Source organism: Neomonachus schauinslandi, chromosome 2, assembly GCF_002201575.2.
Source record: "Neomonachus schauinslandi chromosome 2, ASM220157v2, whole genome shotgun sequence".
Lineage (NCBI taxonomy): Eukaryota > Metazoa > Chordata > Mammalia > Carnivora > Phocidae > Neomonachus > Neomonachus schauinslandi.
In genome coordinates, this window is record NC_058404.1 from 50,283,069 (window position 1) to 50,303,120 (window position 20,052).

General features: G+C 44.6%; 1 protein-coding gene across 1 annotated transcript in view; it reads right to left on the reverse strand.

The window, feature by feature from the left end:
* INTS9 (integrator complex subunit 9) overlaps positions 1–20,052 on the reverse strand; it is a 108,829-nt gene that overhangs the window by 2,737 nt on the left and 86,040 nt on the right. The window contains exons 9-15 of the mRNA XM_021699020.1: positions 18,138–18,249; positions 15,579–15,759; positions 12,158–12,218; positions 8,225–8,396; positions 5,216–5,340; positions 3,089–3,256; positions 1,009–1,107 (exon numbers count right to left, since the gene is read on the reverse strand). Of these exons, the coding sequence (XP_021554695.1) occupies positions 1,009–1,107; positions 3,089–3,256; positions 5,216–5,340; positions 8,225–8,396; positions 12,158–12,218; positions 15,579–15,759; positions 18,138–18,249 (918 nt within the window). The remainder of the gene's footprint in view (positions 1–1,008; positions 1,108–3,088; positions 3,257–5,215; positions 5,341–8,224; positions 8,397–12,157; positions 12,219–15,578; positions 15,760–18,137; positions 18,250–20,052) is intronic.

Below are 20,052 nucleotides of genomic sequence, written 5' to 3' on the forward strand. Positions count from 1 at the left end.
AGGGCCCCGCTGCCCGGCCCGTGCCATCCCCGCGGCGAGGTCGGCCAGCTCTAGGGTTCAGGGCCGCCGTGGCCTGGGGGCTCCACCTGGCGTTCTTCGTAACAGAAGCTAACGCCAAAGCACCCACACAGCATCGGGACCTTTTCTGGCAGAGGGATCTTCCTTTGATCAAGACTCATTTTTAAGTTTTAAATGATTCATTTCAGTGTTTTCTGGGTAAATTCTTTAAATAATAAACTGTGTTGGCAACTGCTGGTGTAGCCGAGGCCACCAGCGGTGGGGGCAGACTGACGGGTTAAAATGAAGGTCAGAGACACTGTCTACAAAGCGGTGGTAATGGAATTTGGTGAGGATGAAGTGGGAAGGTGAGAAATGATCATGGCAAGGGGCTCACATGGCGCACATATTTTACGTGGCAGAACGGTCCAAGCCTGAAAGGAGTTTTTCTCGGTGGCAGGGGGGTGAGGACAAGGGCCTACAGAGCGACGCCACGAGGCCGTAAACACAGTGAACTGGGGCACGAGGGGCCGAGGACAAGGTGCTGCGGCCTGTGGGCCTGGTTGGCTCCCAGGTGCCCAGGTGCTGCCTGCTTCCGCAGGTGTGTTCCGTAGGGGAGGCCTCCTCCGGGGGGTTGGGGGGGTGGGTTTTCCTGCTGCTCTGGGGGGCTCCCCCCACCCCCGCCCCGCACTCCGCACCGCGGGTCTAGCGAAGGCGCCCGCCGGTGCTTGGAGCCGGGAAGGGCACTTAGGATGATGTGCGGCCCCAGCGCTATGAATGATAGCCGCTCTTCCCACTTCTCCCTCTGAGGCATGTGGCCCGAGAAATAAGTAGGGAAGAATTTATACGCCGTGTTCTCTCTGTTTCAGATCTAATCCATTAAGGAGTCTGGTCTCTCACTTGTGCTGGCTGGAGTGCTAGGACCACTGGTGGGGGTGGCCTGGGGGTTCCTCGTCTTCCCAGGCTCCAGCGGCAACTCAGGGGGCAAGCCCAGCCCACCCTCCCCCATACCTGAAGGATGTGCTTGTTGTCTTTCGTGTGCAGCACAGCCGAGACGGTTGCCAAGGAAATGCCAGGCTTAATCTCCATGGGCACCAGCGCGTCTGCAAGCTGGAAGCAAACAGCGGTCTCAGCTGGGCTTACCTACGTGTGAGGGACGAGGTGCTGCAGCTGCGCCATCCGAAGTCAGCACCAGGAGGCCACACGGGGAGCTCCCGGGTGGCCGGTGATGGCCAAGGCCAGCTTTCCACAGCCACCAGCTCGCTCGCAGTGCCGCGCCCCTGCCAGCCTGGTGGGAAAGGTGTGGCATCTGGCGCCGTGGAGCGGAGCCATTAGTGACCGCCATTCCTCCTTTTCTTTTCTTTTGAACTTTTGTTATATCATTGCAGTCTAAAATGATCACATGATTTTAAGGAAGAAAGAAGGTAAAAAAATTTAAAAATACCTTTAATCACAAATACATTACACATACAAGAAAGAAGGAGGTAAGAGAAGCAGAGAGAAGGGGGTGGTGGCAGTGGGTAAACTGGGCTGAGAAGAGGAGGAGAAGGAGCCTGAGCCCAGCGTTCTTTGGCCTGTCCTGGGTGCTCTCCCTGGAGGCGGCCCATGACTCTCAGCAGCCACCTTGCGCAAGCCTGTGCTGTCGCATGCTGGGACCCAGGGTGCTGACCCTTCTGCTTCACCCTTTTGTTAGTCAACCCCCAAATGATGCACCACCAACAGCCTGCCACGGGCTCGTCACCCGAACCGCCACAACCTCACATCCACCTTTCAAGTGGCTTCCAGACCGCTCCTGACACTTCCACAGGACCTCTCAGAAACCGCTAAGGGCTTCTCCTTACTCAGAATACCTATCAGGTGCCGACTTTCCATGCCGGCCTCTGCCTCTGACCTCATAACCACTAGGTGACTAGTGTCAGGCAGGCAGGACAGGACAGCAGCATTTGGACTGAGTGAGCTAATTCCTCGAAATCTGACTTCTCCTAAAGGTGGAACACCCAACCATCTCTTTCCCTACCACCCGAGTCTGATGTGCACCCCTTCTCCGAGGCAGCTTTGGAGCTCTCTGACCCCACCACTGGCAGCGATGTGTGATCTTGTGAGAAGCCCTCGCTCCAGGGTTGAGTCGACTATCACTCTGACACATGTAGACTCTGAGCTGTCCAAGTCTCCTTTGTGTAAAAACAAAAGTGAATAAATATGCAAGTCTCCATTTATGTAACTATGAAGATCAATATCCCATGGACAGAGGACGCCACTTAGGATATTTAAAAGGAATGTGAGAACTGTTTCATGAAATAAGGAAGCACACACAGCATGAGTGTGAAACGCTCCCCCCGGGAGACCCATGTCTGCTCCGGGCTCCCGACAATGCCCGTCCATACGCAGCCTGGCAGCACTGGCCTGGGAGGTGTGGGGACGGCATTGTGGGGACATGGGCAGCCCTGTGAATGAAATCTAAGACTCCGAGGGACGTCTACCCAGAGCCCACAACCACCACCACTCAGCTCAGACACGTCTGCGAGCGGGGGACGCATCCCTCGCTGCCCAAGACCAGAGAGAGAGTTTTCCCACCAGAACACATCCATGAGGGCTGGCACATCAGGTCGCCTGTCTTGTACTTACAGGGACAAAGGAGGAGGATTATGAGGAAGCTGCAGAGGACACACTCTCATTTGGGGGAGAAATAAGCATTCCTTAGCAGTAGCAAAACCTGAAGAATGGTTTTAACCCCTGCATCTCACGCAGGCCTCTCCCAGGCAAAACTCAATGATGCTTTTAGTTCTCTCTACATTCCGTATAAGGACAAAGATTTCTGTAAAAGAATGTTTCTGAAAGCATGATTTATAATATAGAAAAAGCAGAAATCATAAATGTCCACAACTGAAGGAAGAGTTATGAGATGCACTTATGATGTTAACATGTTACTTCATTACCTGAGAAATGAGAAGGCTCTGAAGACCCCACCTCCCCTCCTAGGTCCTTGCTTAAGAGTCTTTCTGTGGCCAAAAGACAGCCACTTCTGGGACAGTCCTCTTCTGAGACTCAAGTGGAAAGCCCAGGTTTGACCATGAGAGAGAGAACAGCTCACCTCTGGCATGATTTCGATCTTCTCATAGCGACGCTTGAAAGGCAAGGCGAGGACCTCGGCCCGCCGGTACGACATGGCAGGCGGCTGGCAGTCGATCATCAGGTCCATCCGGTGGGACTGCGCGGGGGGTGGCTGTGTGTACTGCTCGGGGCAGACCACGTGGAGCGGCTGAGAACCGACGGGACAGGGGTGGGTGAGGGAGGCAGCCCAGCCACGGCCTCGTGCGCGCATGCTCAAACGCACCACTTTCGCGCCATCTGACCTCCCCTCCTCTCAAACCCAAGTAACTGGGAGCAGGACAGGTGAGCACAGTGCGGGGAAAGAAGAATAAAAATTTCAGGGCAAAGCCCTCAACTGCCAGCCATGTAGACTAGTGGGGGAATCCAGTGCCTCTATTTGCATTTGTTTTTATTTACTATTTTTAAGGCACTTTGATGGTGACTTCCATGGGTCTACTCTCAACTGGTCCCAAGCCCCTGGAGGGCATAGTCTTGTCATCACACCCACCGTCACTGACTGGTGGGGACAGCCGGTGGCCAGTGGGCAAGGACTGCTGACTTCCGGGCTAGTCTGGTGCTCCGGGGTTGGGCTTTTTTCTGGTATCGGCAGGTCCGCTGGTTTCCGACAGTGGGCACTGCTCAGGTCACACACTCAATTGTGTAGGACAGACTGAATCAGAGCTTTTTTCCAAAATACCTCTCTTTGTTATTTTGAGAGACAAAAATAGTAAATTAACGTCTACTTGGGACAAATACCACGCAACTGAAAATTGACCCTGGCCGGCGGTCCTGAATCACTGTATTGCCACTGCTTTTGCTTAAGAGCCTGGAGCGCGCCTCACGTTCCTGGAAGGAGGCCTTCCTGCAGGCCACCCAGCTGCGTTCAAAACAGCGCTTGTTCTGTTGGGCTCATCCTTGTTCTCTTCCTGGCCTGGGTGGTATGTTGTAACTCCTCTCAGAGCCAGCCGACGGCACGGTCTCAGCCTGAGGCCTCCAGCCACCTTTCCCCCTCCTCCCGTCCCCACTGCCCCTGTCCTCCCAGGGGATCCACGAGTGCAGCGCTGCTGTGGGGACGGCAGGGGGTGGGGGGGGTGTTACTTAGTCAACTCTCTCTACCCGCATGCTGACGCGTACACGGTGGGCTACTGAATTGCCAAACTGGCCCCAACTTATCCACTGCTCTGATCATGTCTAGAGAAAGCCCATATTCTTTCCTGTAGGGCCAGCAAGCGAGGGATCACCATTAGCCATGATCTCTGCATTCCTGAGGCTCTTCAGCTTCCCATTCCTTGCTACCCTTCCTCAGAGTTCTGTGTTAGTGCCTCCCAACCCGAGGTCAGAGATTCTGGGAGGAGGAAAGCAAACTTCTGACCTGGGCTGAGGAAAGTGAAGGGAGCTAATCATCCCTTGCTAAATTACTAGGTGAAGCGACAGGAGGCGTGCCAGGGCACTGTGGTGCTCATTTGAGCTCCCGAGGCAATGGGGAATGAGAAACCTTCCTCTGGCCTCGCTTCCTGGCCAGTCCCGAGCAGCCTCCCCACTCCCACTATCAGACGTGCTGCCGAGCGCTCGCTCCCCACTCTCCCTCTCAGTTCTCCTGCTGTGCAGACAGCCTTCCTTTTACCGACCCCTTTACCCAACTACTTCTGCCCTTTCTCTATGGCAGAAAGTGCAAAAGGAAAAAACAAACAAAAGCAACAAAAAACCAAACCAAACCAAACCTCTCATAAAAAGCAAAGTAACCCAGTGTGTGGTGCTGATCCACATGTACAACAGGGCCCAATCCAGGTCTCAGCTAAACTGTCTTTTGGCTCCATGAGGAGGTTTCTAGAACGACTTTTTTGAGGGGAGAGGGGGCAACTTGCTTTTAACTGGACACAGAATTTTCTCATCAAAAATAATTGACTGTTTATGCCTTTTTTTCCTTCCACTTTTGATTTCTTTAGAACGGAAAGTTGCTTTCCGGGTGTAAAGCTCAGTACTGTGAGGGGTAACTAAGAAGCAGACGCATGAGAAGTGAGCCCGGCAAGAAATGCAGCAAGGCAGCCGGCCCTCACCCCACAGACGCACGAATCCCCCGGCAGTGACAGGGCCGCGCGGGGACACCGGCGAGGGGTCCCTTCCTTACCTGCACTTCCTTAAGCAGCTTGGACACTTGGATGAAATTCAGCCGTGTATCAATGGGGCAGTAAATGCATTTCATGGCCAAGGGCTGGTAGGGAGCCAGTGCTTCCAGGTAGGAGAAATCGGGTTCTAATGAGAGCACAAAAAACAAAATGTGAAATGCACACAATGGAGTTGCCGCCAAGTGAGGAGGCGGCTGGTGTGGTTAAGGCCAAGCAGACGGCCGCACGGTCGGGAGGCTGAGGCAGTGTAAGGCCGGTGGGAGCCGGGTTCCTTATCACTGGGGAGGAGGTCTTTCCACATAAGGACAAGGAGAGGCCCGAGTGAACAGCGCAGGGTGGATGCAGAATTGGAGGGATGGGTGTGAGCTCAAGGCTTCCAACATACAGAGACAGAGGAGATAAACAAGTGGTAACTAAGTAAATGCGGGAGAAGGGAAAGCTCTTCTTTACGACAAAAGGCCAAATAAAGGTAAAAGAAACAATGAAGGTAAAGAAAAAAAAAATCACCATTCGGCAACCATCACAGTAATAACTTTTTCTGACCAGGATCATCAATAGATGCTAAAAAAATTAGATAGAAATCTGGGGAAGACAAGGATATGTAGTCTCAAAGTGTCTATCTCCCCCGACCCCCAAGATAATGATTACATATAAAAATAGTGACCTCACAGTGGAGAAATCTGGCGCAGGCCACGCGAATCGAGTGCTCAGAGTTAACACGCAGGGATGAGACAAGCCACACACCACCTACTTGACAGGATGCCCCAAGAGTAAAAGAAAAGGACCCCGGCCCCACGTCACCATATGCTTCTGCTGCGGCCACTGTGCTCCTATCAGCCAAGCCCCCGCGCAGCCCTCATGGCCCATCTGTTCCCTCCAGAACCACTCACCGCAGCCTGCTTGGCAGGGACAGTCAATTCACTCGAGGAGGCTGTCCACCCTGAGCCAGAAGAACCAGCACATTTCTGGTGTGAAAAATAATACTCAGATTCCCAACAGCCTGTGCGCCCACGAGGACATCACTTCTTACAGCCCTCAGGCGTACACTCACCTGTCCCACTAACTTATCCAGTGCATTTGGGAGAACTGATGGAACTTCCAGATTTTTAAACTACTCCCCATCCAGCAGCTCCTCTTTCCCGAGAAGAACACCCCCAAATGAGGCAAGCATTTGGGAGGATGACAGACTCCCTTTTGACGTGGACTATGTGAGCTTCAACTGTGCCATGGCTGTAATGCGATCCGCAACAGGGGTCCAAGACTCCTGTCTGACACTACCAGACCTCACAAATGACCTAATGGCCATTCTGAAAGCCCCTCAAAACCGGTTGAGATTTAAATTCATTGTTTCCAAGGTGGTCATGGACCATCACACAGCCCTTGATTCCTTCCTAGCTGAAGGAAAATTCATACCATAGCCAATGCCCTAACTGTGCCTGTGTAAACACTGTACCCACTGTCCTATCAGAGTCAACAACTCCTCAAAAAGAATAGGAGAGACCCCCGCTTAGTCCTACTACAATGTTCTCCAGATTGCCTCCCGCTTAGCAAAACTTGGCAATGGTGAGGTTCTGGGTACCATGAGTCCGTGTCTTGTGGCCTGACTTCCTCTTGGCCAAAGGGGCCCGGGAAAGAGAGAAGCAGCCCCTGCCAGCTGCTTTTCTGAGCTCTCGTGACCCTTTCTACTAGGCCTTGCTATTAGCCAGAGCCGGCCAATCACTCACGGCTAGGCCACGGTGTTCTCCTGCTGGACATACAGTTTCACAGAGCATTCACACCAGACACAGCCACTTGTGACCACAATGGATCAAGACAACAACAAGAACCCTTCTGTAATCATGCCTGAACACAAAACCACAACACTGTTCCAACCCCAAAAGAAGCAAATATTACCCTATTCTGGCTCCATTCTTCTTGCCTTCTAGATAAGAATTATTAAGATACTCAGTCACATAACCACTCCTGTTTCCTGACAGCAGCCAATCCAGAACAATGTCCCACAGCTGTGAACCCACCTCAAAATCAGCCAACACAAGCCCAAATCCGTAGTTCTTTTCAACATGCTCTGAGATGCCTCCCACTTCCCCATGGTATGCGTCCTTCCCAGCTGCAGTCAGTCGTGAAGCCAACTTTGTTTGACTAGTCATGTGGTGGAGGCCTCTGGCACTCCTCACCAACAGGCTGAGCCCAGGGAAAGGCCCCAGTGTCCCTGATCCTAAAGCGCTGGGGATGGAGTAGACTCCCTTCCATCATTCAAGTCTTAAAAGCAATGAGAAAGAAGTCAATTGATAACTTTCTTAACAGCTTTTATGTGCCAGGAACTACATGAAGTGTCTTCTTATAACATTTCACTAAATGCACAGGGCCACTCAAAGAAGGAGCCAGCAATAATGCCATTTGATGAGGAAGGAAATGAGGCTCAGAGACATGGGTAACTTGGCTTCGGTTACAGTCCATTGGACCAGATTCGGATCAAGGTTTTTTATTTCACTGCCCATAAGATTTCCAAATCCCAAGGCTGACTAAAGATCTAAAATTGATAAAATAATAGAGTGATTAAGTAAAACCCCTGCTTGACCTCATGAAAGGATCTGTTCTACTTTGAAGGGTTTGTCTCCAGAAGGAAAACTGTAAGCCAGGGAAAACTATAACCAAAGGAGAAAGGCCCAATTCAGGAAATAATTCCTAAAGGGTAAAACAAGAGTGGTTACTAGAATTATTGCCATTCTTGAAACAGCATACAAAATCCTCACAAAAACATTTCAGTAGAAATCTGCCTCAGGGAAAAATCTCCAAAAACTGCTATGAAAGTTTTGTCCAGTATAGTTTCCTAACAGTCCATCTTGCTCTAGTCCTACTCCTTCCCTTGTGGTTTCTTCACCGTTGGTATCTACGACAAATGAGTGTTCATATTTCTCTCTTACTGTAAAATTCGTCTGTTAGTCTCCATTTGGTCGGTGTGTTGAGTGATGGTCCCGGGGGAAAGGGCAAGCTTTTCTTTGTTTGTTTACCTGTAAATATGACAGTGTTGAGACTCGACTTCCCCCAGAGCTCCATGAAGTGGACCACGTCCCCAAACCGGAGGGAGGGGTGCCCGGTGAACACCACGCACGGCTGGCGGAAATCACTGCTGAAGTCTCCGTGGAGGCTGGGGTAGTGCTTTAGCTTGTTGGTCTGAATGAGCTACAAGATGTACAGAGAAGCACACGGAGAGACGTCAGCCTGTGCAGGCAGAGGCAAGAACCACACAGCATGGCAAAGGGAGCAGAAGGAAATTAAAAATACAAACAAATCTGATTAATATTTGTCAAAAACGGACATTTTCTACCTACAAGGTGACTTTCTGAACAGATGAGGCCTTCTGGTACATAGTAATATACTCAGTGGATACTTCTGTTCAGGCTGTTAAGGCCTGATGGAGTCTAAGTCTTCCTTTAGAGCTTCCTGACACCCCAAGCTCTGGCCCCAGAAGTTCCCAATATGAGTTATTATTTGAAGTACAAGTAACTTTCCCAAAACACGTGAATCACTAAGTTCTGTCAACAATAAACACCTCACACAAGGAAAATTATTTAGCCGCACAGGACCACCTCTTGAGAAGTTGCAGCTGTAAGTTACTGCAGCAACTTCATAAAGACAAAGGCCAAATTGGCTTTCAGAAATTTAGATGTGACGTGCTCACAACACAGAGCTGTGGGAAGATGTGGGCCATGCGCAGCTTCAAACTTGTCTCAAAAGTGTATACTTTGAACTAAAAAGATCTCCCTTCCAGCACAATACCTGGCACTACTCTCCCAAAGTCATGCCCAACCCAAGGCAACACCACAGACAGCAGCCCCACACGGCGTCCTCTGACATGGCTCAGGAGCTCTTCCTGCTGCCCTGGCCCTGCCCTCCCCCCCCCCACTCCAGCACCAAAAGGTCAGATGACAAACACCCAGACTTCAGAGACCCTAATTACCTGCTAAGTCTAGGTCAAAGGGAGTACTGCCCTGAGATATTGTCTGATGGACAAAGAAATGGTCTGTGACACAACTTAATCCTGAAGCAACCCATCATGCGTAAGAGGGGAGCCCAGTCAACAACCCCAACTCCAAGTGAAGTCACCCCAACAGTGAGATGTGGCCACAATGGGACAACCCCCAAATGGAAGCCAAACTCTCTTCACTTTAAAGATTTAATCTTTAATTCAGAGAGACTGCTTTTACTAGTAACACTGCGACACTGCCCCAGAAATCCTAATCAGGTGTCCAAGGTTGGATGGGACATGCAGAGTAAACATGGAGCAAACGCTGAATTCCCACCTTCCTGCCAAGTTATATACAAGTAAGCTGACATTCTTTTTATAACCGATTTAGCCAAAATCATTCCTTGTCCCAGTTAAATAAGGGTGAGCGCTGTCTAAAAGACTAAGCCTACTGTATCCATTGCTGTCAAGGAGATGAATGGGATTCTGAGAATAGCAGTGGGTCTTTGCACATAACTTAAATCACTTTCTAGTCATTACCTACAGTTCCTGAAGTTCTTTCTTCTGATCAATGCACAGAAACTGAGATAAATTCATCTCTCTTTTTTTTTTTTGCCAATTGGATTTACCTTTCCAGCTGACTTACTATATTTGAAAATCCAGAATTACCACTGCACTTCTTTAAGGTCTAAACTGCACAGGCAATGAAGCTGTAGGGTAGGAATTCTGTAAATTTTTTTTTTTTTTATCAGTACTGAGGGCAGAACTGTATTTTCTCATGGGCACTGGTCACAGTACCCAGAGTCAACTCCATCATGCCCTAATGTTGGCAAGTGCATTTCAGGAACCCTGTTCACGCCACTATGGTCTTTCCATATTCATAACTGTAAACAGGACAAAGGTCATCTGTGACATATGTGGGTAAGAACGTACAGCAACACTCTTAGAAAACAAAGAAAGGCTAATTGTTGATAGGAGGGGAGAAAAACAGACTTTCGGTGGTAAAATCAGCCACAAAATATGTTTTGCCACACTTAATTTTCTTTCTTTCTTTTTTTTTTTTTAAAGATTTTATTTATTATTTGACAGAGAGAGACATAGTGAGAGAGGGAACAGAACCCGGGGAGTGGGAGAGGGAGAAGCAGGCTCCCTGCCGATCCCAGGACCCTGGGATCACGACCTGAGCCGAAGGCAGACGCTTAACGACTGAGCCACCCAGGTGCCCCTTAATTTTCTGACATTACTTCATTTCTAGCCTGAATTTCACTGCGGTAAAGGCAGAGCTTGTAAATACCGTGGCTACTATAACAGCGTGTGGACTGAAAAATGACTTTCTCAGAAACTGCCATGTGGAATTCTGGTTCGGTTAAAATCCTCCGGAGTAGGAATAAGTAAGAATAGTACGAGTTGTCAAGTTTTAAATAGTTAGCAGGATGTTTGTTGCAATTTTCTCAGAAATTCCCCTTTGCCCCTTTCCAGTTACTGTTGCTCCATCCCTACCTCCAGGGTAACCACTGTGCTGGCTTCCAATACCATAGATGAGTTTTGTGTTTTTGAACTTGTATATAAAGAAGATCACACAGTGTCTACTCCCTTCTGTCTGACTTATTTCACTCACATCGTGTTTGTGAACTGTGTTTACACGACTGCATGTAACTGGAGTTCGTTCATTCTTACTGGTGTAAGATATGAATATACCACAAAATCCACTAGACTGTTGAAGGCATTGGGTCTATTTCTGAACTACTACTAAGAGCGCTCTCAACATTTCTGTGCATCTTTTGGTGACATACCTATGTATTTCTGTTTGGTATGTACTTCAGAAACAAAACTGCTGAGGCAGAGAGTATGTTATGTGTTTAGCTTTAGCAGATACTGCCAGTTTCCTAAAGTGGTTATGCCAATTTAAACAACCTTTTAAAAAATATAACCAAAAACTGGGCGTAACTCTTTTGTCAGATAGTAAGAGAATGGTTAAATATATTACAAAATGTCCATATGATATGCTCCAGAATACTAGGCAGCAATAATAACGATATGAGGCACACAGAAAAATGTCCATGATACACTATTTGGTGAAAAACATAATGAAAACAAAACTGGGTACAAAGCTATATAAAAACACTCATCTGTTCTATGAGAAAGGTATAATTTTTCCATTTTTAAGAAACAGAGGTATAACTGACATATAATGTATTAGTTTCAGCTGTACAGTATTTTATCTATTGTGAAAAAATCACCACAGTAAGCCTAGTTAACATCCATCACCATAAATGTTACAAACTTTTTTCTTGTGAGGAGAACTTTTAATATCTGCTCACTACAGTCACCATGCTGTATATTACATCCTATGACTTATTTATAAGTGGAAGTTTGTTCCTTCTGACCCCTTATTTTCTAAAAACTTAAATGTTATTATTTTCATCATTAAAGCTTCAAATATATGGTCAACATAACTAACTGGAAAGAAGACTTTACACAATAAATAAATCTGTCATTATGTAAAAAAGTTAGCAGTAGATGTTAGATAAAATTCCTCACCCGGTCAACGGAACAGAGGTAGGTTATGAACTGCAGACACATACTGGTACTATAATGTGTTAATAAGAAGAGAGAGTAGTGAATCTTGAGTTAGAGTACTTCCCAGTTGTCTCACATGGGAAACAAAGGGCTATATGAGCTTATGTAAGGATTTTTTAATTTTTATTTTGAGAGAGAGAGATAGGGAGAAAGAGAGAGAGGAGGGGGAGAGGGAGAGAGAGAGAATCTTAAGCAGGCTCCATACCCAGCATGGAACCCGAAGAGGGGTCTCATGACCCTGGGACCATGACCTGAGCCGAAATTAAGAGTCGGACACTTAACTGACTGAGCCACCAGGCGCCCCAGGATTTTTTAAAATCCAATGACCTACTATCTCCATCTCGAACCATTTATCTACAGTTTTTCTTGCTCTGACCCAATAATGCCATTTTCTTACCTCTGCATGAGGAAAAGGTGGTTCTGGGAGATACACCTTAGTCTGTTTGTTGTGACAAAGCCTTTTAAGGAGGAAAAGCAGATGAGCATGTTAGGTAGAGCACACAGGGGCGTTTGCTGCCACCTAGTGGTAGCAGCGCAAACACTAAATACTAAAGGTTACTTAAAATCTTCCTGTTAGCGAATCTCGCTGTGACTAAAAGCCAGCGTCGACAGAGTATTCAGAACATAAATGTCTTGTGTGCATTTTTTAACTCTTAAAATTCCTCAATACATTTTTGCCTTAAAAAATAAGCCTGTTATTTTGGAACAGTTTTAGATTTACACAGAAAAGTTGCAAAGACAGTCCAGACTTCCCTTGTGCCCTATACCCAGAGTCCCCTTCACGTTAACATCTTATATAACCACGATCCGTTTGGTGAACAAAGAAATTAACATTACTGCATTATAACCAACTAAATTCCCATTTTGTTTGGATTTTACCAGTTTTTCCACTAATGTCCTTTTCCCATTCCAGGATCCAATTCAAAGTATCCTTTGATTCTATCCTATCCTAACCTTGCATTCGTTGTGATCGCTTTTGAGGACAAAATGACAGGTTTTTTTCAGACACACAACTTGCTGTTTTGCAGCACTGGTAACTCAAACTGGAGAGCAATGAAGTATCTCAGTCTGGAGACACTGTGAATGTTTTAGGTAGTCTATGCTCTTTCTTGGCCAGATCTGACATTTAAAATATGGAAATGTCTGAATAAAGCAATTGTGGCAAAAGTTAACAACTGATAACTCAAGAGTCATGGGTGTTCTGTAGGTTTGGCATTTTTAAAAGTTAGAAAAAATATATGTAGTGATGTATGTTTGTTATAGCCCATCTGCGAGAATTCTACTAAAATAGTATTAAAGTATTCCAATAGTTCTAACAGATACTACTTTGGGGGGAGTAGTTCAGGACTTCAGGGTTTGGGTTTTACATTAACTTCATTAATACTACTTTTTAATTTTTCCTACACTTCGCCTTCTTTAATCTTGATTAAAAAAATCACTTTATATCTTTTTTGGAGGAAGATGTAAATATGGAAGGAAGATACTTTCGGAGGGTTACTTTATATTATATATATAGTTCTATACAGGAAGATAAAACTCTTAAACTCAGGAAGAGAGGCAAATATAAGATGTTCACTTAAGGTTTCTTAGATTGTTGCAAAGGATATTATGCTGCCTTAGTTAGCATCAATATAGAAAACTAAAGTATTTCTGTCAAAAAAAAAAAAACAACCAAAACCAAAAACCTAAATGCCTTGTGGTATCCTGGACTAGATCCTGGGACTGAAAACAGACATTAGTGGAAAAATTGGTATAATCTGAATAAAGACTGGAGTTCAGCTAGTAATAATATGCTAATGTTCATTTCTTAGTTTTGGCATGTGTATATGGCCACGTAAGATGTTAACATCAGGGGAAGCTAAGTAGAAGGTATATAGGAGTTCTCTGCACTATCTTTGCAACTTTTTTGTAATCCCCAAATTATTCCAAAATAACAACTTTATTATTTAAGAAAACAAAATCAAAGACAAAATCTAAAGTGCCAAGATGGGAAAAAATGTCTGCAGAAATATAACAAAAGAATAGAGTTCAGATAAAATGGTAAGAGAAGTATAACACCTCTAATATGTAAAAAGGGGACAATTTACAGAAGCCAAAAATCTTTCTGGAAAGCAATTTAGATCTGTATAACGAACATTAAAACATATTTATACTCTTTGTTCCAATAATTCCACATTTAGTAATTGGCCTAAAGCAGAAAATGCAGTCATATATACATAAAAATGATATTAATTGAAGATTTATTACTAAAAAGAAAAAACTGGGCCAAGCCTGTCTGTCCAGCAATAAGATAACAATTAAGTAAATTATATGATATACAAATGAGGTACAAATAATGTAATAATGCAGTCATGTAAAAACTATGTTCTCGAAGATTTTATAATGCTCTAATCTCATATTAAAATTTTTAAAAGCAGGATCCAAAATTAAATAATCAGCATGATCCTCATATAGAAAGAAAAAATCCATCAAAATGCCAACAGTGATATTATTGCTGGAGATTGGGCTTATGAAGGTTCAGTTTTTTCCTCTTTCCTATAACTTGTATTGTTTTCTATAGTAAATGTGTTTACACATGTTAGAAATGAACAAATAAAAAGACCCAGAAACACAAAAACAATCTACACTAATTCTCATGGTCCTGATTTCTCTCCCATCAGATATGCTGACAAGAACAGCATGCAGTGGGGGAGGGGTGGCCTTGGGGAGCACACCAGCACCTGGGCCTTGCAGGGCTGGCCCTGGAGTGTTTTACTAAGGATCTGGATGAGGAAACTCAGAACATGCTGACTAATTGCGCAAGTGATACTTAGGGTGGACTGCTAATTATTCAAGATTAACTTCCCATGTTGGGGGAGAAAAGACCCTATGCAAAGGATAAAATTCATTAGGTACCAATAAAAGTGACAGCCCTACGGACAAACATGAATAACATGCACAGGGGATGGAGAAGCTTGTTTGAATTGAGAGAAAGAAAAAAGGACCTTGACTACAACTAAAAGGGGAGGGAAAAAAATGCCCTTTAAAAAGGAGGAGTGGGGGAGGCAGTACTGAACAAGTTACGACAGAATGACATACAAATTCCTTTTTAATGAGAAACTCAGTAGAATACTGTGTCCACTAGGCTCCCACACAACTAAAATGGATTAAACACACCGGTGTATGTGTCATACCCCCGTCTAGAAACTCCACTCTAAGGCACTGTTAGGTTGACTGTAAAAGCTAATGTATTTCCCCCATCCCTCCCTTTTCTTGGCCAGGTGAGTTAGATTCAGACGTGCATCTAAATAATTCTAACAGGGTTCACTGATTTCATCCTATACAATCATTTACCCACCTTAGGACTGGATCAAATAATTTCCTACTGTAATAAAACTTAATTTTGTCAAATATCATGCTATTGAAATGAAAAAAATCCAGCCTTTCTTATCAGATTTGGTGTTATAAATTCCAGACAACATGAGCTTGGGCTTTGAGCTTCTAGAATGTCACTTCACTTTGTAACAGGCAGAGGGTAGCATGTGAGAGGATAAATGCATATTTTTATCACTGATTTTGAAAGTGCTGGCTAAGTTAAATCTTTGCCTTTCATCCTTCTCTCCTTGATCACTATTCTTCTACACCCTAGCAACATAACAGATTTGGCTTTCACTAATACAATTTTCACATCACAGACATGGAAAGACAACAAAAGGTAAGTCTCATAATAATGCAAGGAAAAAAAACCTATTTCTATTCTTTTTTAATTAAAAAAACTTTTTACATTTTCATTCTTATTGCTTGAATATACTGAATCATGGAGAAGAACACAGACATACCACTCAGCAAAAATCTGGGAAAACTCAAGTGAACTGTTGGCCACAGGGGAGATGAAGTAGAAAGGGATGTTGGAGAGGCCGGCTGAGTCAATGTACTGATACAGACATTCCAAGAGGTCATAGATCACGCCGGAAGGGTAACAGGGCACCAACACGTTTCCTCCATTCCGGACTGTCAGTGCTAGAAAAGTTGAAGCCAGAGAGAAAACGGTGGCATTAAAAGAATAGTTTTATAGAGGTAGAACGAAACTTTAAAAATAATATTTGGATTTCTTTCATTTTCCTACTTCTGTTCATAGAATTCATTTCCCATGGATAATGATCTGTTTCTTTTGAAGAACAGCACAGGGGTGGGAGAATCCAGAGGCTAACCATCAGTTGGGTTTTTACTGGATGTCTCAGTCCCTGGGAACAGGGTGTGCAGTGAAGGGTTTGGGTTTTAAAGGTTACCAATGGCAGCCGAGCTTCAGGACAGACCCTCCAAGCTCCTTTTCTTTTTAGCTCCTGCTCAAAACTTTGCTGGATTTGTCTCTGCTCAGTCTCTGACCACTGCTGAATGACCTATAAGGAAATAGGCCAAGTTTTTCCATTTGACTCATTTTAGGCATTTTCTTTCATTAATGTGTTATCTGTAAGAAAATCCTCCATACTTTAAATACTTAAAACAAGTTATCAAATGAGGAATTGCAACTTATGGGTATAATCATATTAGAAGATATAACTGGCTAAAAAGAAAAAAAAAACCAAAGCTCTTCTAAGTTTGTTTTTTGTTTGGTTTCCAAAACAAACTGAAACACACAGCTTTTGGGTATAGATCTTGAAGCCTCTGATGTCTTGGATCCTCTTTGTTCCCAGGTCTGACACACAGGTTCTCCCAGATGCGGTACCCCAAGCACGGTTGACTTGCCATTACGAGACTACGGTACCGTGGTGGGAGACAGTGGTCACGGCTCCAGAGGCCTGGCTCTACTCCCACCTTTGTCACAAGCTATAGGATCTTGCATAAGCCACTGATACGTGGCTGGGCCTGTTTCCTGATTGGTTATGAGAGGAGTGAACTAGATCAGTGGTCTTCAAGCTTTAGTGTACATGAATATTGCCAGGGAACATGTTGAAAATGTAGGTTTTCTGCTGGGTCTCTCCTCTCCCCAGAGAATCTGACTTACTACGTCTGTGGCAGGGACTCCAAATTGCATCTTTAATAAGTGGCCTCACTGATCTTGAGGCAAGTGGTTAGTGGACTTTGAGAACCAGGAGATTAGATGTAAGCCTCCTTTAAGATCTAAAGTTCTTTGAGTCTATGATTCTAGATTATAAACAAACAAACATACAAATCAAAGATGCTATTTGAGACAAGTCCAGTAATTTTTTCAAGGAAGAATAAATTGTGTTTGGCTTAATATCAGCAAAGAACAAAAAAGTTTGGCATGGGCAGGTGAAATTTCAAAGGATACTGCCTTTCATGTATATATGACTATTTCTTTCCCCCAGAGCAGAGGCGACAGCACTTACAGTTGCTAGGGGTGGAAGGTCTGAGCTCATTAACCCCTCTTTGGTAACTGTCATGGACTGAAGGTCTGTGTCCTAAAATTCATATATTGAAGCCCTAACTCCCAATGTGATGGTACTGGGGGTGGGTGCTTTGGGAAGTAACAGGGTTTAGAGGAGGCCATGAGGGTACAGCCTCCATGATATGATTAGTGTCCTTACAGGAATAGGAAGAGACACGAGTTGCTTCTCTCTGCCAAGTGAGGACACCCTTGCGGGCATCTACAAGCCAGAAGGAGGGCCCTCACCAGAACCTGACCATGCTGGCAACCTGATGTCAGACTTCCCAGCCTCCAGAACTATGAGAAATAAATGTTGTTCAAGCCACCCAGTCTATGGTATTTTGTTACAGCAGCCCAAGATAAGACAGTAAGCAACCTATACTTTTCCATAAAGAAGGGCAGGATTTCTAGATTTTACTGACAATTATATCCAAAGAAACATACATTTCTTCTAGGTAGCAAACACCCAAGCCTCTCCCCCAAATTTAGTCTTCTCTCAAAGAAAAAAATAACACCAACCAAATACTGGTGGAAAAAAATGACCTGTTCAGCGTCTCGCTGTTGTGAATGCAAAGCATTAACGGTCTTTTCAATCTGCTATTATCTGCAAAGCAAAGATGTGATTCTTCCCTTTTTTGACAACTGCTACTTTGTATGCACGCCCGTCCTGCCCCCAAATCCCACCACAAAGCAAGAAGAATAAATAAAAATTTTCAACATAAGTCAAGTGGGAGAGTGTTGAGTATTTGTTGCATAAAAGTGCTAAACACTTGCATTGACTCTTACGACAATTCTGACATTCTTCAGATTTCTGTTGCTTAAGAATTGCTTTTGCTGTCAACAGCAAGCTTTGAAGGACAGGCGAGAAGAGTGGAGTAGACAGGGGAAAAACTAAAACACTGGAGGATGTGAATGTGAAGGGAAGGAGCACAAACTACTACAGAAGCAAGGTATCAAAAAGTGAACCTAGCACACCTCACCCTATTCACAGTATGAGCTGGCCACATACCCAGGTTGCTGCAGAACTCTCCCACCATGCCGTCTGGGTTCGCGGTGGGGATCTGGGTCAGGCCTGTCAGAATGAGAACGTCACTGTTTTTGAGAGAAGCTTGGTCCATGGGCTGAAAAACCAGAGAGAACTCTGCTTAGTAATTCAAAAAGAAATGATAAGTATAAGTAGTAAAGGAAAAAGAGAATACAGTCATTGTTCTGTGATCAAATCATTGTCGTGTCCTCTTATTTCCTCTAATGAAGTTTGTCCGTGAACAGCAGTTGCCCAGCAGGGATGAGGACAGACCAGAGGAGGCAAGGGGGAACTTTACAGAATGATGAAAGAGTTCCATGCCTCAACTGGATATTATTTCACATAATGTGAAAATTCATAGAATTGTATGTCTAAGATCTTTGGGTTTCACTATACATAAATTTTACCTCAATTAAAAAAAAGAAAATAAAAAAGAACAGGGTGGCTCAGTCAGTTAAGTGTCTGCCTTCGGCTCAGGTCATGATTCCAGGGTCCCAGGATTGAGTCCCGCATGGGGCTCCCTGGTCAGCGGAGAGTCTGCTTCTCCCTCTGCCCCTCACCCTGCTCTCGTGCTCTCTCTCACTCTCTCTCAAATAAATAAAATCTTTAAAAAAGGAAAAAAAACCCAGCTTCCTATCTCAAATTTCTAGAACACATTGCGCTTTTCAAAATGCTATCTCACACATATCATTGGTGAGTCTCCAACCTGAGTGTGTATTAGAATCACCTGGCGGGTATGCTGAAACATGGATTGCTGGGTGCCAAACCCAGAGTTTCCGATTCAGGTTTGAGGTGGGCCTAAGAATTTGCATTTCTAACAAGCTTCCAAGAGATGTTCCTGGTGCTGGTCTAGGGATCATGCTTTGAGAACCACTGCACTGTATAATCTGATTCTCAACACAACTCTGCAAAATGAAAACAAGCGTAAAAACTTGAAATAAATACATGAAATAAGTTTACATTATGAAAATGCAAACTGGGACTCAGAGAGCCAGGTGATTTTCCCACGTATCCATGGCAGAGGAGCCAGGAAGAATGCTGAATTAGGAGCCAGAAATATAAAGCCTCCCTCCCAGTCCCTTACTAGTCATGGGACCTCAGCTAAGGCTCTGAGCTGGGTTTCTTACAACACCGGCGTATTTGTTGACCCATCTTCCTTCACTGATTTCTGAGAGTCTCATGAATTAATATACACAATCTTCTTGTAAACTATGAAGTCCCACCGTGGTGCACTATTATGTGATCCTTAGGATGTTATATTTTTATTTTTACCTGGCACAATTTGAATTTAATTTTGATTGTTTTCACAGCACTTAAAAAAACCCAAAACACTAACTACCCTTTCCAAAGAAATCAGGATTCAAACTGAAAACAAAAATGAAGGCCCATGGATTTGAGATGCTGGCGCTATTTTGTAACACATCTTTTCCTCATTGCATTTCACATACTCACCGGAATGTAAGAAGAAAAAAGCCAGAAACCCAATTTAGTAAGAGACCTCATCCCTTCTTTCTCTATTCCACCTGGATTTTCCAATAAAGAAAATTCCAAACAGTAGCACAGCAAAGGCCCACCACCTGCAATGTTATCTGAATATATGTGCCTTTTGATGTATATTCCTTTAGCATTTTATATAAACATGGATATAAGGGCTTCGTTATTTTTAAATAACATGATTGCAGTTATATAAGCTGTTTTATAACCCGAGAAACATTTCTTTAACATGAAGGCAGAAAAGCATGGTCGTGACAGCTATACTGAATAGATTCTAATTCCTACTTGCACAGATGTATTATACTAATGCATACAAGAGCTTTTCCTCTGCCTGGGCAGAACTGATCTATCTATTTGTACTTCTCTAAAAAATACATATGCATTCATTGTTTCCAGAGAAGGAAGA